The 27,960-nt window shown below is 38.4% G+C and overlaps 1 protein-coding gene across 1 annotated transcript; it reads right to left on the minus strand.

Annotated features, from left to right (window-relative positions):
• Window positions 1–34: 34 nt before the first annotated feature.
• Window positions 35–27,380, minus strand: LOC123708607. The gene is made up of 11 exons (XM_045659401.1): window positions 27,254–27,380; window positions 10,434–10,528; window positions 9,955–10,036; window positions 9,371–9,421; window positions 5,848–5,969; window positions 5,538–5,759; window positions 5,247–5,390; window positions 2,371–2,505; window positions 1,759–1,891; window positions 1,387–1,548; window positions 35–1,300 (listed from the first exon to the last, which is right to left on the minus strand). Exons 2-11 carry the CDS (start codon window positions 10,499–10,501, stop codon window positions 68–70), a joined length of 2,352 nt encoding a protein of 783 aa, XP_045515357.1. The 5' UTR covers window positions 10,502–10,528; window positions 27,254–27,380; the 3' UTR covers window positions 35–67.
• Between the last annotated feature and the right edge of the window lie 580 nt (window positions 27,381–27,960).

Below are 27,960 nucleotides of genomic sequence, written 5' to 3' on the forward strand. Positions count from 1 at the left end.
TGAGTGAATATTTGCGGTGGGTGCAAAGCTAACCTAGATATGTACAAACGCTGGTGGTGCGCAGCGGCTAGCACCACCTCTCGGAGCGGGCCTGTCCGTTGAGCCGTCGCGGCGCGTGATTGGCGGGATAAAAGTCGTCCGCCGCGGGCGCGTCGCAGGCGCTCAGACCGTTGAGCGACTTCCTCGAAGGCCGAGGGGTGGCCCTCCCGCCGTCTCGGACCCTGTCCCTGCCCTTGTCCGCCCCGTGACTTCTCTTCGCCGGTCTCTTTATGATCTCCTGGGCCTCCGACGGCGGTCTGCTCCGCTCCGTTTCGCTTCCGTTCATCAAGGAATGTGCACTTTTCGCTTTATGCAGCGACAGCCTCAGAGGCTTGCGCGGCGGAGTCGGCCTCTTGGCGTCGTCCCCTCTCTCGTCGTTCTTCCTGTAGTGGCTCGACCTCGAACGGCTCTCGGACCCGTAATCTAACCGCGGCGAGCTGCCGTAGACGTCGTTGGGGAAATCCGATTCCGATTCGAACTCTGAAGACTTTGCACTCCTCGAATAAGCTTTGGAAGTTCTCCGACTGGATTTATGCGCGTTTTCGATTATCTTCCCGTCTATTCTGTTGTACACGTAATGCGACTCTATCTGGATGTCCTCGGAGCTCTCGTTCTTTTTCAATTTCCGTAATCGTTGCGAGCGTTTGAGTTGCTCGATTATTGATAAGGTTTTTCTCTCGGCCCAGTTGGTCTTCTTTATGCTCTCTTCTATCCTTTCCGCCGCCTTCTTAATGTCTCGCCGGGTGTCCGCATCGGGTCTGTCGATGTCTCCGTCGGACCTAAAGTGCTGTTCGGTTTTGGAACGGCTCAGTTTGTCGGTTTTGAGGCGTTGCTTCTCCATGTGTCTCTGATTGCGCTCGATCATGCGGATGGCGGCGTCGGTCTCGGTGCCGTAGTCTTCCGCGTGTATGCAGTGATGGGAGAGCGAGTGTCTCATTCGACCGGCGCGATGCTCCAGACTGTGCGAGCTGTGGGAGCGAGGATGAGGCGCGGGGGAGGTCCGCGGAGAGGGCGCCAGTCTAGACGAGGCTCCGGAGGCGTTGGACCGCGGTCGCATCACGGGCAGGTTCGCTTCGGAGCCATCCAGGCCTGGCAACTTGGCCACGATTGCCGTGATGTCGGGACCCTTCTGAAACACTTGCACTTCCGATTTCATGCTTTGCCTTGCCGCTTGCGGCTCAGATGTGATATTGATGTTGGTGACGTTCTTCTTTGTTTTATTGACCGTGATGCAGTTGTCGTTGCTACTGCCAGGGCGTAACTGGAAATAAACAACGTATTTTTACTTTTTGGCTCTCACAATGTTAAGTAAATCGTAAGTATAAACAATATATTATTTGTATATACCTGCGTATGTCTCGCCAGCAACTCGGCGACCTGCTCCTCGAGGTAGGATATCCGGTGCGTGAGTCGCGTGTTGTCACACCGAAGCCCATCCTTAGCTTTCTCCGCTTCTTCTGCGGAATTCTTTAAAGCTTCTAGCTCTATCCGCAACGATGCTGCCTCGTTCTGTAAACAAGTCTAATTAAAATACAAATTTAAGCAACATTTATTTGCAGAAATGCGAATTGCATTATTTACTACATAATTCAAAGTTTTAAGTCAACATTGACCGTGATGCTGTAAAGCACTCGAAAAGCTTGATCGTTGCCGATAAAATCATTCAGCATGCTATAAGTGACTGAAAATTATCAACAAAAATACAATTAGTCAAGGTACCTGGGTAAAGGCAGGTGAGGAGTGCGTTGGTCCGCGCAGTGCTACTAACCGCGCTGGGTCGCCGGACGTGCTTACTCGGCGTAGCTCCTCCATGCTGCACTGTAGGACACTACTGCCATTTACTTCTAGCAGCCTGCAAGAAGAAAGAGGAGTTTGTAAATTCACTATTTTTGTTGATTGCCTTGAGAACGTCAAAGACTGGTCTCGATGAATTTTTTTTATAATAAATTGTTATTTTACCACTAAATAGATATTATTTTTGGTTAAAACGTCTTAACATTTTTTTGAGCGTGAAATGAGAAATGAGATGCTAATTAACCGTGCTTGGCGGGAATTCCTTTGATTTGCATTTCTCGCTCCGATGCGTTCCATTTGCGAGTTATAAGTAGGGCCTGACGGCTGACCAATCTGTTCGTGCCCATTAAATCTGCTAAGTTTTGTACTGTAATGGGCACTCAATTTTTCAAAATAAAAAAAAACAAAAGTTATATACTGTTCTTGTATACAATAATATACAGCTTAGTTTGTAAATGGTAACTTGAAATAAGTTTTTAAACTATAAAATAAATAAACTTTTATTAATAGCAAATGGTAAAAAAATTAAAAACGAACCTATCGCCAGCTTTGAGCGCGGGATGGTTTGCCCATTCAAGGACTACTCCAATCCCTCGAGAGGAGGCGACCCACGAGCCTTCGCGAGCTTCCGCCGCCAACAGCGTCGCGTTCCCTCCTAACTCTCGTACAGTACTAAAGAATCACATTTGATTAAATTATAACTTTTACCATTTTCACATTTAAACACATGACTGATCGTTTAATACAAACGCAATATTCCTACATTTATTTTATCCTTTTGAGAATAGAAATCGACATGCATCATAAGATATCATGTGTCGATTAAGATTATATTGGACATGATATCCCGCCTCTTCGTGTAGGGTTGCCACGTCAAAACACTTTAGAATGCTTAGTTTTGTTTAATGTCAGCTAAATTCATATACATTTTATGGTTATCGAAAATGATTCGAGCTTGTCAGACATTGGTAAAGGATGTTAAGGGTTACAATTAGTACTCCAGTAGTTATTCAAAAGACTGACGATTGGGACGCGACTAAAAGTTATGGCCAAGTTTTGAAAATTAAAAAAGACGTGACCTTGAATGCTCGAGCGCACACGTTTAATGTGGGCGAATTGCTTTTAATCTGACGATATGAATAAAGTTTCAAATCATTTGCCTTTATATACCGAGGGATCCAACACGGTTGTGGGTCCCTGCATGCTCCACCACGATGTATACAAAAATTGTTACCCCATGGCTATAAAACTGTTTAATCACCTTCCTAGAAGTTATAGATCACTGGCGTGTAATTCTTTCGTATATTATAGTGTAGTGTAGCGAGTATTTGGAACATAGATTTGACACCGATTGTAAATAATTTAACTATGACATTATTCTATTCTTAATAAGATTGTAAAAATTTATATGACATTTGCATTCCTATTTATATATGTCTGATTGTGTGCATATTTGTAATTGATCGCTGTACCACTATTTTGGCAAATTTATGATGTGGAATGATCTTAATATTCGAAGTGCGAATTAAGAGAGTTAGAGTGAAAAGAATTACATAGTTCTCAGCGTCTGCATGCATCATACTTTAAAAATGATTTAAGCTACTTGCGGCTTGTGCAAACCGCACTAATTTCCTTCAGAATAAAAATACATTAACCGCACTGGAGACTTTTCAGGTGACAGATATTTTGCAACTTTGTAATTCTCCCTTGTCGTTTAAATTGGCAATTTTTTTGTGTGTAACTAACTTACCTTAATCTGACGCGCTTGAGTTATATAATAGAAAAATCTAACGACTGATACTTGTACTAATCTGATCGTCTGGTTCTAAACGGTTGAGCCTATGTACTTCACTACGTGCAAGATTGCCCCTATTATCAATTCTGTAGCGAAAATTCCGTAATCCCTACCTGGGTCCCATACTATTAGAAAACCTTATAACAAAAAGTCAGCGAACTAAAAGGATGTGATATGCTATAGCTATGCTTCTTATTATAGTATAGATTAAAATGTAACTAATTCAAATAGTTTTGTAGGAGTTCGATTATGTAAAAGCCCTATGAGCTAGATGCGCTTGCACCGATAGGGCACGGTGTCGTGTCGGGCGGGCGTATTTTATTGCCGCGAGTCACGGCCGGGCCTGCTTGAAGGGCCACTGACCGGCGTGGCACTAGATAATCACAAAAAAATAATTTTAAAATGGTATGAATTAAAATTACAACATCTATAAGCCGCCATTCAACATTTTTACTTCTTTAATTAATTACGCTCTCAATCATATATTGTTTGCGAGTCATGGAATCTATATATTGTATAACACATGCTTCTGCATCCATCTCTGGTGGTTTAAGCGTCGTTTGAGAGTAATTAGTATTAATGATGCGGATTTTTTTACTATGGGAAGAGCGTGGGAGCTCTCGACGACATTGCCAACTGCATTTGCTTTGTATTTCAGTAATTCATCAGTATTCAGACATTAATCTAAAATCATCTACACTATAAACGATGTAGCCGACTCCTTAAAACATATTGATATTGGATATTTTCATTTTAGAAATTAATCTCTGGTTCAGTTTGTAGTCTGGAATATGGAGCATGAGTACGGAGCAAATAGCTGCCAGAGTGTCAGCTCAGCCATTGTTAACATATCTTCACACATTGATCGGAATGCCTATGGTTGGTTGCTCATAATATATACCTACGTTTCTCACTGCTTTTTTGTTTATTGTCTTTAATAAAGGTATAGGTTACACTGGGATAAACCGACTTGGCATCGTCTTCATCATCATCATCGGCATCATCTTCAATGGAAAGATTTAATGAAAATATACGTGAAAGATGAAAAACCATAAATGTTTTGCAGGGTCATTGTCCGGCTTCCGCATGCAGAACATAAATTGATACTCTTAAGATTCCGACTTTCCTCTATTGATATAGTGACCTGCATTGGTAAGATTTTCCCAAGATAACCCGGAACGGAGATTAGACTAGAAACGTGCTCCGCCCACAGAACAATATATGAATACTGTCGAAATTGCTTATGACTAGCTAAATATTACAAATGGGTCATTGACGCCGCAGCTTAAACCCACAAACCGAAAATTAAAGGTGAGCGAGAGTAGTTGTAGCTAGGCTTATATGAATAACTAACACAATGTAGGAAATTTCGTCATTTTCAATATCCAATTACAGATTTAATCACATCTAAGTCTAAATTAAACATGTACATAATAAAATTAAAATAAGTTAATAGTTTTCTATTACACTGTCAGTTTTTAGATTTAGGCGATTAAATGCTTGATCGCCCCAATTTACACGATTTTAGCAGTGTTGAGAAAATGTGGTAATGTTATTGTATGTAAAGTGATGTAATTATGTAATGTTACACTCCTCACCGTTACCTAAGGGGGCTTACCTGTAGAGTGTTTGGTTGGTAAGGTCCGCTCGTTCAATAAGCAAAGAGAGAGCCCTCGCCTGCTCACCCAGAGTCAGCAGCTCCAACTCCTCCCGTCCCACTTGGTATTGCAATTCCGCTTGCTCGATGCGCGTGTCGATGTTACTATTGATTATAACTCGATTAATATATTTTTACTCCCTCGACAAAGTTTCAAATATAAGATATGAAAATGTGAGTGCAGCGAAGGGCTCGCCAATGATTATACATTATCTTTTAGTACACAGTTCCTCTGTATGTTTACTAACTTACTCCGTGACATGTGTCTTTTCAAGCCGTCTCCGCAACTCTTGTATGTTGGCTCGCCTGGAGTCAAGCTCTGCACGGACTGTGGCCGCCCTTTCTTCCAGCGCTCGCTTTTCATCCACAGATAGAGATGTGGGGCATTCTTCAGAATTTCTCATAGGCTTTGGTGATACAGCTTCAGCTGCTAAGCGGGCAGCACTTAACGATGCGCTCAGTTGCCTTTTGAGACTAATAAAAAAAAATTGTACATGTGTTCAAAAAACCGAATTCATATGTCCAATTCGATTTTTGCTTGGAAATTACAGCATTGACATACTTATGTATCAAGGTGTCTTTGTCAGCAAGAGCTCCACGCAATACTTCCAACTCGCGTGTAGAGTCACGTGCGCCCGCGCTGCGCCGCCGGGACCCGCCCAATGACACCTCGATGCTGGCCATCTAAACGATATTAGTGGTTCACCATCGTGCATAGATTTGAAGATACAAATGTATGGCTTATAACCCGTTTTTTTGTAGATACAACACATGTAACTTCAAATAAAGAACATCTGAAATCTTTACCCGAAGAAACTTTTTCCAAACATAACTTATTTGCGTTTAATTATATTTGCTATGAATTTAACGATATAAAAACTCCAAGTTATCCTGTATTGTGCCTGCGCGCAAAGGATAATTAAAACGACATAAATGATAAAAGGCGGTGATCGTGATAGATCAAAATGGATTTATAGAGCTGGTCTTACTTGTTTTTGCGATCTTTAAGCGCATCAATCGTCAGGTGCTCACAGTAGTGAGCCGTGAGTGAGCAGACATGACTAATTGCTTTTACGCCTTTTGACTAAGAGACAGCGAGCTAACAGTTCGATTACTTCATCATTGTTCAATATAAGCTGATAAAATATACATATGTATATATATTTGAACGTTGAGAAATAACTAAATATTAAGAAATAATGTTACTCTTTGTTTGAAGACGACACTTACCAAATCAATAATGTACTAATAAAAAAATTATATAAATATTCAATGAAATTATAAATTATTACAAATGTAATGTTTAAAATAATATATCCTAAAGTAACGAGGGCCACTCGTGTGAATCGAAGCGTGCGCAGGAAGGCTATAACAACATTTCCAACTTCCACCATCACTTATATGAGTAAATACTATACCTGTCAGGAATCAAACGTAATCAAAAGTTTCACTATCTATGGAAAATTTAAAGAAATCGCCTATTTGCTGCGTAAGGCAGATTTATGACCGATCCGTTGGGTATAATCTTTTACGTCTCATAAATTAACGAAAAGTACATTGAGAAAGGTACAAAGCTTGAGGAAATTTAAAGAAATTGGAAAAAAGACTATCTGTTTTAAAACAAGGGTTTGTAGACGTAATATTACGGTACATTAACATATAATAGTACAATTATGTGGACGCATACACACAGGGACACGTAGTGTACGCAAAATTAGAACCATCTACACATTTATATTTAAATTACATCTTTCACACTTCTCTCTTCTATCTTAGATTGAAAGATATGCCAGTGGTGCAACATTGCACAACTTATTTGCGGAAATTGCATTTGCGGATTGTAATCTAATTGTTAAGAACAATATGTGGGAAGATACAGCCTTGATTTTTATCATCTAATACCTTTTATATGTGAGTCTTATACTGTATATATATTAAGTTACTTATTATTTCAAAACTGTATCCTTTCTCGTTTCGTATATAGTAAACTAAAGCTGGCATGGGGTTTTAAAGTGTGGAATTTACGCGAATCATTAAGTTGTGAGGCGATCGCGAGGTGCAAACTGGTTATGTTTGAGCAGAGTGCACAAAGTAACACTATGTTATTTAAGGGAATCACATAAATATTCAAAATTACGACTTGATACATTTAGATGGTATGTTATGGAACGCAGCGTTGCGCAGTTGTTGGTGATAATCGTAATGAGAAAAGAACCATATATCTTCCTAGTACCTTGTGCATCCTAGGACTTTCGAATAAATGTTAATTAACGATTACAATTAAGAATTCTACTTTTACTTTTAATCCCCTTATATTCGTGTACAAGCGGCATTGGTACTTTCCAGTTTTCCACGTCTCTTTATACTATGCAAATTAAAATTATTTACATAACTTGCACGTCTATTGACTACATTAAAGCTTAGTAACTTTTAATAAAGACATTTCGTCCTGAGAGGTTATTATTTTCAGTTATATTTAATAATATAATCTATGTGATAATGAGATTAAATGCACGTCATATGCATTCGATGCAAATGCATGTTTTCAGCCAGTCTATAATACATAAAGCCATCTGATTTTCAAAAATCTAAAATTCCTCATTTGTTTTAAAAAGTTTTTTTATCAAAATATCAACAAGGTATACTTAAATTTATTTAAATCGATCTGTAGATGTATAGTTTTGGTATCTATTCTATCAATAATTCTATTAAAGTGTGATTTTTCATTTTTATAAATCAAATACGTCATAGTAATAAAGATCGTTCTTTGAATAATACTGTATCTTAACTTCGTGTTCTGTCAAATAGAAAGACGGAAGACCCGGCAACAATGGTGCGAACCACATTTATCGTAAAAAAACTTAGGTTATTGTAATTCAATTGCAAAGCTTGTCTTTTTCCGTTAAGATTGATGATGTTCATTATTAAATTCATGGATACGTACGTGCATCTAATGGACGTAGCCTTAGGCATTACTGAACCGCTTTTTATGCATTTAAAAAGGAAATTATAGGTTTAGTTCTTATATTTGGTCCTACGCCGGTGGACCGCTATTGTACGATGGTAATGTTAGTCATCAAAGAGATTTAACGTAATTATTTACAAAACCTTATCCTGTTATAAAGACGATCAAATTTTTATTTTAAATTATATTTTGGTTACTAAAAAGTAACGTAGTCCTTATCATAGAAGGAGGTGTAATATAATAGTTTATTATGTTATATGTCAGATATCGTGATTATAAGAAACGTGTTGGTTTACGCGGATACAAACAGTATTTCTGAACTAATTAGTCAAGTTTTTAATAACCTTGTGTCGGCCTATCAATTGTAATGCTATTTCACATGCGCAACTTACTATATTTTAATTCAAAGCTTAAACATTAACTGAGCAGTGTATTGTAAACAACAAAAATATTATCACAAGTCCCGTATTAAAACAGATATGGTTATCAGAACTTTAATCAACGGATGAGAACCGTATATTAGACATTAGTTTTGCAGTGGGTATGCAATTAGTCTCGCAGTGTTTAGTGCGTCGCTACAGACTATAAACAATTACATAAAGATACAATCAGTACTTAGTTACTTGAGAACTTCGCTGTCAACCCAGATTTGAACTAGCTTATCTGTATAAATAAAATAAATAAATCAGTGGCACTACAACCTCTTCAGGTCTGGGCGTCAGATTTCTGTATCTGTTTCACGATAATTTTTCAATCTAATAGGCAAGTAGGTGATCGGCCCCCTGTGCCTGACACACGCCGTGGACTTTTAAGGTCTAAGGCAAGCCGGTTTCCTCGCCGTGTTATGACGAGCGAAAAAAAGAAACTCCATTGGTAAAGCTGGGCATCGAATCTACGACCTCAGGAATGAGAGTCGCATGCTGAAGCTACTAGGCCAACACAGTTTTTGATTGTCTGTATTAGGTACTATTAAACAATACGTCCTTTGTTAAATTGATTTTTTTTAAATGAATGAAGTTTATTGTCAGCACAAGTATGATAAGGGGTTCAAAAGATATTTCTTTATTGTGATTACTACGAATCTGTCCTAAAACATTCTAATTTTTAAGAAAAAAGTTACCTTGGCCTCCAGGTTGTCAAGGTTGACGACCCCTCCTGTCTCCAGGGCTTGCTGCATCAAACAGACCACTTCATTGTTATGTTAATTAATGTTTAAGTACAACCACAAAGCTCCCTTGTACTTTCGCTTTGTGCTCTGTTTCGGCATTTCACTGCAAGACTATTCTTATTCAAAATATATAAAAATAAACTTTATAACTCGGTAATATCTTGCAAGATAGGCATTTTTCTTCACTTCTTAAAACATTGCTGGACGACTACTTTAACGAAATAACCTATAGGTAAGTTACTGTATAATTCTCATATTTTGCTTTCTTACATTAAAAATATACATAAATTACACATATATATCTATGTTCTACACAGTGGCGTTTGCTACTTTTAGAATGTAATTAGTTTTTTGTAGAAGCACGTGTGAAACTAGGAAGCATTGCATGACCATAATAGTTGGTGGACTGCAATTGTCGATATGCGGTACGGAGAATTTCACATTTCTCTAAAATATATACTTTTAAATGGGATGTAGCAGAGGTAACGGTTAAATTCAATTTGTGTGTCTTGTATTATTGTTTTTAAATGTCTTACTAGAGACGTCGACCGTTGCTGCTTGCTGAGGTCATGTTGCGTGCGATCTTCACCCGCATCAGAATATTGACCCGACTTGCGACTGTAACAAATAGATGAAGTTAAATGAAATTCTACATGTATGTGCCACAAATACTAATAAGTATGATAATTATAAATAATGAATATTTAGGAACTCTACCTAGGAAAGTATTGTTAATATTTTACTATAGTTTGTTTATCGGTTTCAGGGTTGTTATGTGCAAACTTTGATGTAAGAATTTATAAGAATTGTTCAGTAATTTTTATTCCAACAAATACAGAGTCCCTTCATATTAGTAATATAGATAAAATCACTCCGAGAAATTTGTTTAATAGTGAATCTTCGACGGTTGAAGAAAATTACTATGAAGAAACAAATACTAGGTACATAATACAACCATTGTGACCGTTAATGCAAATAGATATTATTCTGTATAGCAAACCTAATTTAATAATACCTGGCAAGTTTCCTGTGAGCTCGCCGACCACCGCTGATCATGGAGAGGGTGCTCATCACCGCCGACATCTTCACCACTCTCCACACTCATGGAACCTGAATAAGGTAACACATTTTTGAATAACATTTGGTATGCATATATTCTGCAAACGAGACGTTATTAACCACCAGGATTAAATTTATCGATAAGACAAACCCATGTATTGATTCATTTTTTTGTAAGATGAGTCTAATAAGTAGGTAGCAGCCAGCGAGAACATTAATGCCATAGGTAGTATTACGGACCCGACGCTACACACAACACATGATATCGTGTAATGCCTATAATTGCTGAACAAATCCAACCTTACACAATGGCCAAGAAGGCAGCTAAGACCGCGATCAGTTACACAACTCGTGGAAAACGTTTAGTTTAATAATTACTTCAAAACACCTCGTATTACACGCTATTCTGTTTATGACTCAGCTTCATGGGAACTACCAAACTTTAGACGTAATTCAATTTAAAATAAACATTGTACACAGTAGGACAGTTGTAATATAGTTGTAATACCCAGAAATAATTTGGGGTAAGATTGGAGATTTACGGCGAACGGCTCTTATAATTTAAAATTGCTTACGTAAGGTATTATGTTAAGATACGTAAGAGCTGATTTTCTATACATATAATAATATGTATTATCGAAATGATATATATCGCAAATTCAACGCGATTAACGTGTCATTACCGTTGTCCGACATATTACTTAATACAATCCTTTTGCATTACAACTTTATTGCACAACAAAGCGTTAAAGTTTTCAAAACAAACCGCACATTGAAAACATCGCAAAGCGTCCTTGTTTTCACCATCGACACTGCTAAAATAAATCTAACCCTAAAAAACCAGAGCAGAGTGTCCAAGCTTTAAGCACCAACTTTGTTCAAATGAATATAGATTCAACCACTTAGAAGTAGAAGGTTAAACCACTGAAAATCGTCTAAGCTTTCAGCATCAATACAAGGCCAAATTAAGTAAAAATTAATTAATTATTTGAGACCCAACTACTACCAAACGTCGCAGCTTTCAGCAGATCATTAGGACAAAGCGATAAGGTTTTCAATTCATCCTTGTTACAAGGCGTAATACCTTTCAGAGAACAAATAAAACCTTTTTACAATCAATAATGATCATAAACTCCGTATTAATTAAAACACTATCACGATCGAGATCACGGCCTAATACAACAATTCAGTTCAAGTTACTAATCAATACTCTCGAAAGTTACGAAACAAATTAATAAATGAAGTCTGTCTTACAATGATATAAAATTAATCATTTGTGGATACTATGGGGTTAAGACATTCTGACAATTCAGGTAGACTAGCCGGACCGACCGAAACGATTATTTGAACATATTTTAGTGATCTTACATGGACCATTAAATGTTTACTTTCTTAATTATACGACAAGGTTTATTTTATCTCTTTTTGCCTACTCGTTCATCCCACTTTTAGCTATTTGTCATAAAAAAAAATCAATGGCGCTACAACCTCTTTAGGTCTGGGCTTCATACCATGGGGCGGAATATTTTACCCTTGTGTAGTACATGATAACATCAAGTGATCTTCAAAAGTAACACATAGTATTTGATTATATTTATTGAAGTTTACAAAATCATATATAATGCTATATCTACAGTATACGTTACTTCATCTGTATCTGTTTCATGATCATTTGTTAATCTAATAGGCAAATAGGTGATCAGCCTTCTGTGCCTGACGTACGCCGTCGACTTTTGGGTCTAAGGCAAGCCGGTTTCCTCACGATGATTTCCTTCACCGTTCGAGATAATGTTAAATGCGCACATAGAAAAAAACCCATTAGTGCACAGCCGAGGATCGAACTTACGACCCCAGAGATGAGAGTCGGACACTGAAGCCACTAGACCAACACTGCTCTAGCTATTTGTTTCCTGATCTGGATATGCTTAGGTGTTCCGAACATATGGACAAAGCTTTCATGGGCTTGGCATTCTGAAGTTAAATCTTTGGCAGAAGTTAGGTGACAAAACTTTATGAACGCGTCAATAATAACAATCACATATTCCATACCGCCAGTTAATTCACTGCTCGTGTCTATGTGTATGGTAGGAAACGGCTCTGCAATTTTCTCTATTGGATGTAAAGCAGATTGCTTTTTACCAGAAGGGTTACACGGTAGGCAATGGTCGACGTAGGCCCTTTAGAGTCTTCTTCGCCAAGATTTTTTAGTTCATCATGAAACCTTAGAATTTACTAACGAAAATCTGTGGGGACTATGACGATTATTTGGTATGTTATTACCTTAACCTTTGTTTACTTATTGTTTTTAAAGCCGATTGACAGATTATAGCTAATAACTAGCAAAAGTGTTCTGACACTGACAAAGGTTGTGATTGGCAATTAATGATCGATTGTATGTATTCCCACAGTTCATAAAACTATTCTTTTATAATCAGCTTTTACAGTAACTTTTTACTGTAGACGATAAATTGTTTTTTTAGAAATAGTAAAAAATTAGTTTATTTTACCCCTTTAAGTTAAGTTTGTTATTATTTTCTTAATGTCATCCATATTAATGCTCAAAGCGTTCCTACTCACCATTTGGACTTGTTGACAACTTTTGTATCCAACCAAATTCATGCTATCCTTTAATCAGAGTCTTGGCTGTGTCCAACTCTCTCCTCCCTCAGCTATTCTATCCCCGGTTTTAACCTAATAAGAAATGATATAGTTGGAATGCGTGGAGGTGGCGTCGCCATTTACCTACGATCGCACATCCCTTACAATATTATCAATATGTCTCCTCAACCACCAGCACCTAATGAATGCGAGCATCTTCTGATCGAGGTCATGCTCAGTAAGACTAAAAGTCGCCTTGCAGGGTTTTACTCTCCTTCTCTTATAATCGACTATTTCGCATGCTTTGATAATACTCTTGAAAGGTTTGCGCCTCTCTATAAAAACATAATAGTTATGGATGATTTCAATACCTGCTTATTAAAAGACGACTGCCGATCGCAAAAGTTGCTCTCCATCACGGACTCTTATAAACTTCATAACCTGCCACTTAGCGCCACGCACAAGTCTCAGGTTCCACTCCTTCCCTATTGGACCTTATATTTACCTCTTTTCCTGACCTAGTTACTACCATGGCCAACTTCCTGCTGTTGCTTTTTCTCATCACGACCTCCTTTATTTGTCTCTCAATCTTAAACCTTCTAAACTAAAACCCACCGTAGTCCTTTGTCGCAATTTTGCTGCGATCGACACCGAGCGTCTGCTTATAGATGCGGCCAGAATCGACTTTAGCACGATTTACGATTGTCCCACCCTCAATGGTAAAGTTGATTTACTAAATGGAGGAACCATTACTAATCTTTTTGATATACATGCCCCTTTGAGGCCCGTTAAACTCAAGCATTTACCTGCTCCTTGGCTCAACGATGAAATCAAATCTTTGATTAAACAGAAAAACCGCGCTAAAGCCAAGATGAAAACAGCCAAAACGGATTAGGAACGTGTATTTTACAAAACCGTTGCAACACGCGTTGTTGGGATGCGCAGAGACGACACATTCACGATTCTGTCAAATGGGGATCCCTCAAAACTATGAAATTTTTTTTAATCTCTGGGTATCGGTAAGCCACCACGTCCTGCCATGACTCCCGATATCGAAGTAAAGAGCCTAAACGCCCATTTTACCTTTCATTCCATTTCATGAAACCTTCTCGAAATCCCATCTCATAACTCCTCCTTTCTTGGCGATTCTTTTAAGGTCTCTGCAGTTAGGCTATGGAATTCACTTCCCGTCCCTATTCGCTTAGTTTCTTCTCTATCTTCCATTAAATTTCTTCTGTACAAACATTACCTGTCCACATCGTATCCCTAGCTTTCTTACTAACTACTTACTGACGTGAGACTTATCTCAAATTATCGTGATTTACGTGTCTTTTTACTTTTTATTTTTAATGTATCATCTTTTTAGTTTAATTTTGTCTTAATAACTGTGTATAACATGTATTTTTGCACTTCTTGCCTATCTTATGTTATTTAATACTTTGTTTGGTTCTTTACTCACAGTGGTTGCCTGGAAGATATCGCTCGAAAGCGATAAATCCGCAAATTGCCCTCCTTTTGATTTAATTATATTCAATTTTTTTATTGTAATGTAACGAAGTGTTAATAAATAAATAAAATAAACATAATCTCTAAGTTCAGACATATATTCTTATACATATTGTTTCTAGATTTTTCCACTAGTTAGAGAACTTTTCAGCAGGCTGTAATATGATTTCTGACCGTTTCAGGACAGGGTCAATCACATATTAGAAAATTGTAATTTCCATAATGTTACCCTAGTTTTCAGGAAGCTGAAACCTTTTTTCAGTCAGTTTCAGAACATGTGTAGTCGATTGGTGCAGTTTTCAGGCGTTTTCAGGCCTAGGTATACCCCTTTGATGAAGGAATATTCTAGACCGAACTTTCTAGGTGTGAGACAAGGACGAAATGATACGAGAGAGAGAGAGAGAAGATAAGAACTTTCTCGAAACTAGACTGAGCACTCTAGAACGCCGTACGACAAGGACGGAGCAACGTGCGAAAAAGACAAAGAGTGCGGACGTTCTAGAATTGTGCAATCGCTACTCAGTAGCAAGCCCGCCTAGAAAGTTCTCGAATATTGTTTAGAATTATTCCCAGGGTAAGCGAGCCGAAACGCGACTAGTCGCCTTTAGTTTGGAATGCGATAACAAGAGAGAAACACCGAAGCGATAAAGTGAATACAAGTGATAAAGTACAGTGTGAAGTGTGCATAAGTGGAGTAATAAGTGATAGTTTTTGTGTGCTATAAGTGCATTTCTGCAAGTAATTTGTGCTCACTAACAATATATATTGTTACGAGCTAGAGGATCGGATAGAAAATGCCGTGGATTTATTCAAGGGTTTATTTCTTGGTCATCAACGAGGAATTTATGAACACAAATTAATCGCAGAAATGCACTTATAACACACACAAAAACAGTCACTAATTACTTCACTTATGCACACTTCACACAGTACTTTATCACTTTATCGCTTCGGTGTTTCTCTCTTGTTATCGCATTCCAAACTAAAGGTCGCGTTTCGGCTCGCTTATATATCCCTGGGAATAATTCTAAACAATATTCGAGAACTTTCTAGGCGGGCTTTTTTTTATAAAATAGGGGGCAAACGGGCAGGAGCCTCACCTGATGTTAAGTGATACCGCCGCCCATGGACACTCTCAATGCCAGAGGGCTAGCGAGTGCGTTGCCGGCCTTTTAAAAATTTGTACGCTCTTTTCTTGAAGGACCCTAAGTCGAATTGGTTCGGAAATACTTCAGTGGGCAGCTGGTTCCACATAGCGGTGGTGCGCGGCAAAAATTGCCTTGAAAAACGCTCAGTCGTGGAACGTCGGACGTCGAGGTGATACGGGTGGAATTTTGTATTTTGCCTCGACGTCCGATGCTGAAACTCAGCTGCAGGTATTAATCCGAACAACTCCTCTGAACACTCTCCATGGTAAATGCGGTAGAAGATGCAGAGTGACCCCACATCTCTACGCAACGCCAAAGGATCGAGCCGCTCGGAGAGGGATTGGTCATCGACGATTCCGCTCTTCGGACCGTATCCAACGGTCAAGTGGAAGGAGCTGGTACTGGGGAGCCCCCGCCCAGAGGTGAGAACAGTATTCCATGTGGGGCCGTATTTGCGCTTTATAGAGTTGCAAGCGGTGGCCCGGAGTGAAGTACCATCTCGCCTTGCTGAGCACACCAAGCTTTTTGAAGGCTAATTTAGCCTTTCCCTCCAAATGACCGCGAAACTGAACGTCGTTCGATATGTCAACGCCAAGTATTCCGATGTTGGCTGTGGCTTCAAGAAGAGTGTTTTCGAAAAGAGGAGTAGCGACAAAGGGTATTTTTTTCGCGGAAAACGCGCAAACTTGGGGTTAAATTGGACTAGGTTTAGTCTACCCCAGTCCGAGACTCCACGTAGTAGAGTTTCGACTTCAGACACAAGTTTTTTCCGGTACTCATCGACAACTGCCGAGAAATACCTGCCCGGCCAGTGTAAAGAGTATCCCCAGTGCTGTCGTCCGCATAGCAATGAATGTTGCTAAGTTGCAACATGTCATTGATATGCAGAAGAAACAGGGTCGGGGACAGAACACAGCCTTGTGGGACCCCAGCATTCACGGGTTTAAGGTCGGAACATGCTCCGTCGACGACGACCTTGATGCTCCGATCGGCCAGAAAGCTGGAGATCCAGTCGCATAATTTCTCAGGAAGCCCGTAGGCTGGAAGCTTCGAGAGATGTGCTTTGTGCCATGTCCAAACTAAGCGCTAGTGCCTCCCCCTTAGACTCAATTGCCTCTGCCTATCTATGAGTAAGGTATACTAGAAGGTCACCAGCCGAACGACCACGACGAAAGCCGTACTGATAATCGCTAATCAGCTGGTGGCCCTCTAGATACCTCAAGAGCTGGCCATTAATAATGGATTCCATTATTTTGGAGAACAAGGAGGTTATAGCTATTGGGCGATAGTTGGACGGATCAGAGCGATCGCCTTTTTTAGGGATCGGATGTATCGAAGCGGTCTTCCAGCACTTCGGGACAGTGCCGAGCGAGTACAGGTACCGGAAAAGGCGCGTCAGGACCGGAGCCAACTCAGGAGCACAAGTACGCAGCACAATTGGAGGGATACCATCCGGCCCGCTTGACTTATGAATGTCCAAGGAAGATAGTGCTCTGCGAACAGCACGTTGCCGGAATGTGATTTCCGGCATTGAGTTATCACACCGCGAAATGGCCGGTGGTGATCTCCCCCGGTCATCCAAAGTCGAGTTGGATGCGAAGAGACAGCCCAAGAGGTCGGCCTTCTCCTTCGCAGTGTGGGCGAGCGAGTCATCCTCTCTGTGCAGCTGTGGTATCGATGGCTGACAAAAATTCCCTTGTGCAGCTTTGGCGAGAAGGCTCGGGTCCCCGAAGGGAGTTGGGCCAATCTCTCGCCAAATCTGGCGATGTGCTCTGACTTTGCCTTAGCGATTTCCCGTTTGAAGGACCTGGAGGCTGAGTTATATGCTTTTTTATGTTCGCTGGTATTGGCATCACGAGATATCGCCGCTTCCGCCCATGCATTAAAGCATTCTCGCTTTCGACGCGATGCCGCCTTGCAAGAACGCTTAAACCAGGGCTGTGACTTGCCACCGATCGGCACCGCAGAGAATGGAATAAAAAGTTCCATGCCCTGTAGAACCACTTCGGCGACAGAGGCAGCGACGGAATCTGGAGCTTCCGACGAAAAGCACATAGGCCCCCAAGGGTAGGACGCAAAGAAAGACCGCATCCCATCCCAATCTGCTGACCGATAGTGCCAAATACGACGACAACCCGAAAAACGGGGCCGAGGAGGGCGCGTAGTAGGCACAGTACTCCGGACCACACAATGATCCGATGAACCCAATGGCGGGTCAACAGAGACTTGATAGGTCTCCGGATGTGAGGTCAGCAGAAGGTCTAACAAAGAGGGTTTATGACCATCCACATCTGGTATTCGCGTAATCGCAGGGACCATTTGTGACAGGTCGTAAGCTAAAGCAAAGTCGTGAAAGGATCTTCCCGCGTGATCGGTGATTTCCGAACCGAGCCAATCGGCATGGTGAGCGTTAAAATCGCCAAGTATCACGATTTCAGCGGTAGGAACCCCTTCGAGCAGGGAATCTGTAGCCATTTGGATGTGCTCAATGAGTCGCTCAGTTTCGGTATTTCCGCTATGGGACCTATACAGGCATGCGTAGAATCGCGGATGGTCATCGCAGTCTACGCGCAGCCAGAGGCTAGATAGGTCCCTTCCTTCAAGCGACCCGAGGCGACGAGAACAGATATCCTCTCTGACGTACACGCAAACTCCCGCCCGCGGCACAAATGAATGTTCCAATTTGTACCCCGGGTAGGAGAGGTAGGAAGTATCAGCCGGGGAGGATATCTGAGTCTCAGTAAGGAAGAATAAGGCCGGCTTCGCAGTTTCGAGGTGAAAGTGAACCGCGTTAAGATTAGAATTGAGCCCCCTAACATTGGTAAAGTCCACTGAGAGCGTGGAATGACGCCTTCTTATGGGATAATTAATTTAGGGGGGTAAATTCTTCCGTTTGCCCCGAGATCGACCTATAGTTTTTTGCGCAGTTTTTGCCCACCCCAGAATACGAAGGGCAGCCTGTGCATCCACCACCGAATACTGATTGTTCCGATGATGGACGCTCAAAGGGGGATTCTCCACAGCGGAAACGTGTGGTACCCCCCTGGGGTAATCTCTGTTTAAACTGCATCTTCATATTCTGGGGAGGGGGGGAATTGATGGGCTCCGGGAGTCTCACTCACCGCACGAAACGCGAGTACAATAAGATGAACCTATTGCATCACTTCACGCCGGTTTTCTGTGAGACAGTGGTACTGCCCCGGTCGTGCCTGCCATGGCACTCCCACTAGGAAGGGGGTTGACTGACTGCACTGGTGAAATAACCTCTGTCACAGGTTATTTCATCAGTGGGCGATGGGGTCGTCACGTCCCGACGCCTAACAGCTTGCTACTGAGTAGCGATTGCACAGTTCTAGAACGTCCGCACTCTTTGTCTCTTTCGCACGTTGCTCCGTCCTTGTTGTACCGCGTTCTAGAGTGCTCAGTCTAGTTTCGAGAAAGTTCTGATCTTCTCTCTCTCTCTCTCGTATAATTTCGTCCTTGTCTCACACCTAGAAAGTTCGGTCTAGAATATTCCTTCATCAAAGGGGTATACCTAGGCCTGAAAACGCCTGAAAACGGGTCTCCTGAAAACTGCACCAATCGACTACGCATGTTCTGAAACTGACTGAAAAAAGGTTTCAGCTTCCTGAAAACTAGGGTAACATTATGGAAATTACAATTTTCTAATATGTGATTGACCCTGTCCTGAAACGGTCAGAAATCATATTACAGCCTGCTGAAAAGTTCTCTAACTAGTGGAAAAATCTAGAAACATTGCAGTCGACCCGTCTTCGTAACAATATTATATTTGTAATCATATTCACCAAGTTCCTATAAAATTAACATTGAATGGGCATATGGAGTGTCACGTGTAAATAGTGTTTATCTGTTTACCTACGACACCGCGCCGATTATGGTAACTTGGACTTCTAGAGATGTAGGCGATTTCGGAAGGTCCACGAGTTTTTTTTTTATGTAAAGCCCTTGAGGCAAATACACATTGACTCGAATAAGTTTTTCAATAATTTACCAATAGGATACTAACTGATCAGATTAAAAGTAAATAGTTTTTAAAAAAGCATTAATTCAATTCCATTTTCATAGCAATGAAACTCGTCGTTTAGTAAACGATTTCCGGCTAGATAGCTTAATTACCCAGGGCCGTTACAACTCACATCCCATCAATAAAGCCTTATCGCCACGAGACGAGGCACGAGTGCCTTGTCAAATGACGGTTGCCGCAAATTATCTACGATACGTGTATATACATACGTCTACCTCGTAATCGTATACTTCGTCTTCACAAAACCGTGTGTGTTAATTAATGTCTGTCTATCTATACGAAAATTACGTACAATGCTGATAAGTTTAATTGAAAAAGCTTACCGAAGAAACTACTTGTTAAGATTGAAGAATTGTTCTCACGTACGAAAATGAATATCTTATATTAGGAGATAGTATAGTTTAAAAATAACTGTGCTACACGAATCTTTAACGAAGCCAAGTGAAACAACGAGCAGCTAGTCAGTTTATATACAGTCTTTGTAGTTTTTAGTTACTTAAAGTTATTTTTGAATACACGTGTAACTCTTGTTGCAATAACATGGTAATTGAAACTTTTTTTTAAATATAATTAGTTATAACAAAATTGAAAAGTGTTGATCCTTACAATGTTTGTAACGGTAATTAATTTTAAAGGCTAGTTATTATTGAATCATAATGTCCATATAACAGTGACCGTTTCTCACCAAACTCGAAACACATTGTTTAGCAATAATAAAACACGCTAAGTGTCCAAATAAGTCTCTCACACTCCCATAAATCTCGCCACACAATGAAACCATAAATTTTTGTCTAAAACCACAATTTCCGTTTAAGCAATCATTACTTATACAAATAATGATAGACTATTTATTTGATACTAGTATTTTACAAGATTGCTGGCCGCTTTCAAATTGAGTTACAAAATGTAATGTTAAGAATAACTTTTTCGGATAGGACGAGATACAGTAACAAATTTTCATAATACCGATAACAATGCATAAACCGGTCCGGCGATGCTGCCATGGGTCTGTTTGGTTCGATATTTTTTTTTTTATTCAAACAGCGTGCATCAAAAGAGATATTTCTTGAAAATCAAGTATGTGGTCTTATCAAATTAAATAGGGGACCGGAGCTACTCTGTTTTAGTAGAATTTCACATTTATGGATCTAATTTTAATTACAAGGAAATTAATACATATTCTGGTTTCGCCTTAATTACTGTAGAAATGCGCTGAACAAGGAAATCATCGATTATTAGAAATGGAGTGCGAAATACGACTACAGTGCGAGTTTGTCGCGATGTCACTACCTGCCATTCACCGCAAATCGTTTCACTTTGCCTCGCATACATTTTTTTTAATAGAGGTTAAATTTGCCAAAGCAATCATGCATTGATGTTAGACATAGTCTTTATTCGAATGTCAAATGGATACGAGTGTGGTTCTGTGCAAATTAAAGGAAAAGCAGTATTTTATGTGTAACACAATACATTTTTAAAACAACTTACTATGTATAATATGAAATTATTTCAATTTTCTCTACATACATTTTAAACCATTATTATTATTAATATGTAGGTTAAGAATATTGCCAAATACTAACTACTAGGTGACGTAATAATAATAATCTATATAATAATAAACAAATACATAAATGCGCCTGTCGCTTATCCCATTGTTGGGTTCAAGGAATTAATGATGATGTTGTACTCAGACGTAACGGTATTAAAGCATCTCTAAACTAAAGCAACTGATATTTATAACGGAAATAAACAATGGAATATGTGATAAAGATTGAAATTAGTAGTTGTAGTCAAGTGCCAGAGCGGTTAAGCGTGACTACAGGTGCAGGGCGAAGGGAGGACTGACGGAGCATAACGCGTTATTACCTGGCTCCCACGACTCACTCTGGAACATCGCTAACCTCCGCTATTTCAAAAGCATCCTGTTTTTGTTTTATCGCCTTAACACTTGAGCTTTTATTGTAAACTATTCTAAATACTTACAAGTTCCTAGTTGTTGCACTTCATAAATCCTGATACAGGTGCAAACCTAAACGTAACGATTATGGTTACGACTGTGTGGCTGCAAAAACACATATTCGTTTCATATAATTTGTCCCCATTATGACCACTAAACAGGTATTTAATAAGCCGCGCGAGTGACGTGTGCTGTTGTAAATATAGCTCCTAATAACAGTATCAGTACGAAAACATCTATTTTGTGTTTACAATAATAAAATAAAGGAAAAACTATTTCATAGACGTTTAATTATTGACACAATATATTTTCACAATTTTGAATGAAACCAATGCGTAGTTAAACCAACTGAGTATAAAGTTTATGGCGTAACTAAGAAACTATTATATTAAATGAGTCCTTGCCAACTTAATATCTAAACGGTAACGATCGAGATCAGTGATCTTGTTATATTCGCTTTCAAATGAAATAGAAACTACAGCAAAAAGCAACACGTAAGATATATTATTGTATTTATACCTTAGATATTTCACCTATACTTTCTGCGTAATGAAAGACTGCGATATCACGCACGCTCATCATAATGATATGCCTCTAATTAACGGCCAGATTACAAATGTAGAGTATTTATAAATATCATCGTAATCGTGCGTAGATTTATTTTAAAGGTAATAATAATGAAATCCAATGTGGCTCGGCCCAGTCAGCCGGACATGAATGAAGTCCTCACGGTACCTACAACATGTTTAGCCGGGCTTGAAGCAGTAACGACTAACGATAAGGACCCTCTTGTACCAAGGAAATGTAATGCATTCGCCAACCTGCGGCCTTTTACCGGTAATGAGTATGAAAACGTTCTGTAACCAGTCTGGAGCATAGGTGAAGTTATTTAATATAATTATGGCGTTCGGTACTAAAAGTTTAAGTTAAAAGTTTAATTCGAGTTATTTTATACATAAAGTTAAACCGAAAACTGGTCGTCATAACTTTTATTCGGGATCAATAACTTTTAAACGTATTTTCAATTTTGTTATCAAATACTCAACTAGAAAGTCGTTTAAATATATAATTTGCTCATTCACGAATGAATTCACGAACATTCAATTTACGAATTAAGCTAAAGATTTACGACTTAAACAACTTTTAGTTCACGCATCATTAAAAAATGTATTTATAATGTTGTAGATAACTTATCGAATATTATATTTACAATATATGTAAATGCTAAAATGAAATAACCAATTCAACCTTACAAGTATAAGTCAAGATATTTCATTGGCCATTCGGCCCAATTAACGTGACATGATATAAATCATTTACATTTGTGTAAAAATAAAATATGAAACAATGAAACGAACGGTGGCCCATCTCTTATAAATTGAAATAGGCGATGTATTCTTTCCATGTTAAAAGGTAACGCGTTTTTTATGTAACTTAATAGCGGCAGAGTTTGTTGATGGCAGTTAGATTAATTACTCTAGCATTGTAGAGCGGGGCCTGCATTATATTTGAACATTTTTATAAACTGGTTTCACGGCCAAATGCCTTCTCTCGTTTTGGCTGTACGGTAATGATTGTGAGTGAAATTGTTAAGGTAGTATTGTCTTTTGTTAACATAGTTTTTACACATTAAGAAAACACTTTTTAAACGGATTGAAGCTATGTATTTTTATTATAAACTTATAATTACCGTGACCACGCACGCTGTAAAGCACACGAAACGTCGGAAAATTTTAAATTTAAAATTATGTAAATAATTATAAGTTTATAATAATAATACATAGCTTCAATCCGTTTAAAAAGTGTTTTCTTAATGTTGAGGTATTTATAAACATTCTGTCTACGGGAGGTATTTGGAAAATGGTAATCTAATAGTCCATAATTTCCTTTTACACAATTGACATTTGTCTTGAACAAATTCTTTTAAGTACTGCAACTCGTAATCATATGGGAATCAAAATGTTTGGATTACCCGACACCCTTTAGAATTTAAACGTAACGCATAAATCTTATTAATCCATAACATTCATTGAAATTTAATGAAGCATAAAAAGCCCTTCTGTGATTAAAATTGCACCCTGCACATGCACACAAAAGAAGTAACACTACGAGAACATACCTGCAAGTACGATAGGGCTATCACTCGATTATTGATATTAATATTTTTATTATTATGTATCTAAGTAAACTATCTTCGTGATGTAAATTTTTACGTTTTCGTTTTACGTAAAAGTATTAAGCACTTAAGGGCAGAACCCTTTGCTATAAATATAGTAATAAGTTGTTAACAGAAATAGGTTTTATACCTTCTACGACATTAAACTTGGAGAGTTATCCAATAGAAAAAAATAAAAAACAGCACAACCCTGAACTACTTCATAAATTTAATATGTATTTTGATTATGGCAAACACGCGTTTATTGAGATTAGAAACCGTTATGCGTATTGTCAAAGACCGTCGCACTCGAACCCCAGTTTATTTGTCATCCCTAATCGTTAAATGTGAAGTTGTTCTGTATAGAACGGATTTTATAGTGCAAGTTATGGGCGATTCAGTGAAGGACGAATGCTGGAATTATTATTAAAGAGATGATATAAATATTCGCTATAAAGGGAAATTTTACAAATTTAAATACAATATATTTGATCGTTATGTTTAGGTTTTAATAAACTATAGAAATACAATATCTAATGTGACAAGCATCAATAGGGAAACATACACGATGAGATAAAATAAATATTCGCTAAATCTTAAGACTTGTACCACATAAAAAATAGAAAGATAGGCCCCTAACAGTAGGATTGTGCAGTTTATATTTATATAAAATCATAAACGTCACTCTGCCATCATTGTCGGCCACTTGTGTGAATTGTGATAAATTGTCTCACCGCTATTATAACGGCTCAAAAGCTCTAATCGAATATAGTTTAGAAAGAAATTCTTGATTTTACAATCTCATCAGCTCTACTTCTCGCTAGTTTTTGACTCTGATGATGATTCTGATTACCTACGAAAAGATGAACAATGAAGCACAATATTTGTTAGTTCTTTATTCCTGGAAAAAATAAGTACAATAGAGTGTAATTGAGGCGGCGAGCGTTCCTTGTTTACGCCAATTGACGGTGCATTGTGTGCGCCCGCGCATACTACCGCTGATTATTTGCGATGACGTTTAAATTTCTATTGTTCCTTGACTTAATCCGTGACTATTGAAGCTTTCCAGTCAAAATATAGACTGCTGACACACAGAATACCGTATCCAAATGCCACAATTATTTTACGTACGTACCTGGTTTTAAAAATGAAATAATTTTAGTTATAAAATGTAATAAAAATTTGAATCAGTTTTAATTACATGGTTATATGTAATACTATTATTAGGTAAACTCGACACAGACTATCAAAATTCACGAAATCCTTCACCCATAACGGATAAAAAAGTTACAGCGTGCTTTAAGGTTGTAATTAAAGCACGATAAAACTATATTATCTTAATTGCACGTATAGAATGGGCTTATTAAACCTCTAAGTACCTACTATGAATGTGTAATTGTATTGAAATATGGCGTATTTTGTCCTACGTAAATCAAATAACCTTTACTTCACTTATTGTTGAGTACAGTTGTAAATGATTCATACGAATAAAATAATGTTACGCATTATAACTTAGAGCTTAATTACAAGAAATATTCGGCGGGCATTGCGGAACCGTTAGAAGCAGATGTGCGACGCCGTGGCGCGTTGAAGTCTTTTGTTCTGCGCTCTCATCGTGGTTGAATATAACAGGCTATTTAAAAAAACATAGAGCAATGATATCAACCAAAGTAACCACGAATGAGGTCAATGAACTATATCACCTATTATGTTTATTTAAACAGTTGAGTCCTGTTCGCTCCAAGAAGCTCCAATTCAACCGATTTTGTCTAACTCAATATTTTTTCGATTCCCTTTTTATTAAGAAATAAAATAAAACAAGTCAACAACCTTTTTAGGTCTGGGCCTCAGATTTCTGTATGTGTTTCATGATCGTTTGTCAATCTAATAGACAAGTGAGTCCATCCATCTGACACACGCCGCCGACTTTTTGGGAAGGTAAGCTTCACGTTTTCTTCACCGTTCAAGCGAATGTTAAATGAACACAGAAAGAACGTTAATTGGTGCACAGCCGGGGGTAGGGTAGGGACTCAATTTCCGCACTTAGATGCGTAATTGGTCCGTCGTGCGTAAAGTCCTGGCTAATTTGGCCAGCCTAACTCCTTCCAGAAGCACAGAAGTCTCCCGGGCACTTCACTGGGTTCGCGGAGCGACCTCACTGTTCCGAGGATTTTTGTACGTTCATTAGCCATAGCCTCGCATTCCAGGACTACGTGGCACAGCCGGGGGTGGTGCTAGAAATGCAGGAGAAACGTTGTCTAAATGTAAATATTAACTCACTGGCTTATTCTTAACTTACGATACGATTGACTTTTAGAGTAGGCTCGAGTGGAATGATCATATCGCGTGTACGAGCTTCATTATCAAAGCTCTGAGTTGTGTAATTCGTAAGTTTATCTCGTGTACCTTGTGGGAGCCAGGTATCGCAGCTCGTGGGAATTATACCTACTCGTTAACTTACTAGTAACTAAACTTGAAACTTACTTAAATGCAAACGTAGTTTTAATGTATACTTTAGATAATATTAATAGCATAACTCATGACAACTTTGATTTCCATATAACTAGATAATGATCCCTTACAGACTGTTATTAAGGCCAACGCGCTTCACTCTGATTGGCACACGCCTGGGAGAAAACAAATAAAAAACCGACGTATTTAAACACGCATCTTAACGCTTATCGCAAGCTAATTATGCTGTATGATTAAAAATGACAAGTCTCCCTTTACTTAGTTTTTTATACTTTAAGAGAGTTTTAAAGTGACTGAGAGATGTAAAATATAGTGTTTTTATGTGCAAAAACCGTGCATCATTGCAAATGTGCACTCTTTCCAACTCTCGTTGACATGCAACCGGCGACATCGCTCGTTACGTTACAATAATTTCGAGATGTGATTCTGCACTCGCTCCTAATATGAATTGGTACTCGCTGCATGTATTATTTCTTAATGTGATGTTACAAGAAATTTTATGTTTCTTCATTATGGAAAAGCCTAATAATGGCTTGTTTCACTCGTATTTTTAAATTATAAGTATTTGAATCATGCTTGGTTCACTATCCCGTTAATGTTGGTAAAAAAACAAAAGCAAAAATAAAATTTAAATAATAAATAAATAACATCATAAATTTAAGTCACAATATATATAAATTTTAACTACTGTCACTGACACTCTTATTACGTACTGTTTATTTATTATAATGAATCAAATACATACTTAAAACACTATAAACGATATAAAAATATAAGTGTTTTTTTAAACTTATATTATTATTTAAACAAAAATGAAATGTTGCGTTTTTTTTAAACATGTATACGAGTACAGAGAACATAAAACTATAAACACACGTTAAAAACAACTTACAAAAATATGTTTAATCCTTGTGTTTTACAACATTCTCACATACACAAAACACTTAACAAAATTATTCATATCCAATAGAATCACGAAACGAAGCGCGAGTGAATTGACGACGTACTGTGTAAAAGAGAGTCCCGCGCTAACTGCGGCCATCACAGAGCGCGCTCAGCAGGCCCCTTCGGCCGCGTGCCCTTACACAAGCCATTGTTATGTTTTGTAAAGTTATATTAGTTAAAGAGATAACTATTTATTTTTAAAAGAAAGTGAATAACAAGTCGTGTCTTCTGTAGCATAGTAAACGTTCAGTCTCGGCGACTCTGCGATAGTTAATAGTTTGATATATATATATATATATATATTTATTTTACTACGATGTAGAAAAGTATTGGAAAAGGAAATCTTTATCCATAAATAGGCTCGTTATATTTCGCCTATAAATGCTTTAATAAAAATATATTAAGTTATCTTAACAAGACCACTAGCTCCTAGTCTATGGGAACTGACCCTACGAACGCTAATGTTTTTTACTTTTGTTTGAACCTCGGGCAGCCAAATCGCGAGCTCGTGAATGTGCACGCCTGCATTCCTAACAACAATATTGTCTATTGTTCACTTCAATTTCTTTACGTTTAAAATCACACGCATTCAAATAAAAAAGCTAAGGGTAACAAACATAATATATATAGTCAAATTTACAAAAAATATAGTTT

Source organism: Pieris brassicae, chromosome 4 (assembly GCF_905147105.1).
Source record: "Pieris brassicae chromosome 4, ilPieBrab1.1, whole genome shotgun sequence".
NCBI lineage: Eukaryota > Metazoa > Arthropoda > Insecta > Lepidoptera > Pieridae > Pieris > Pieris brassicae.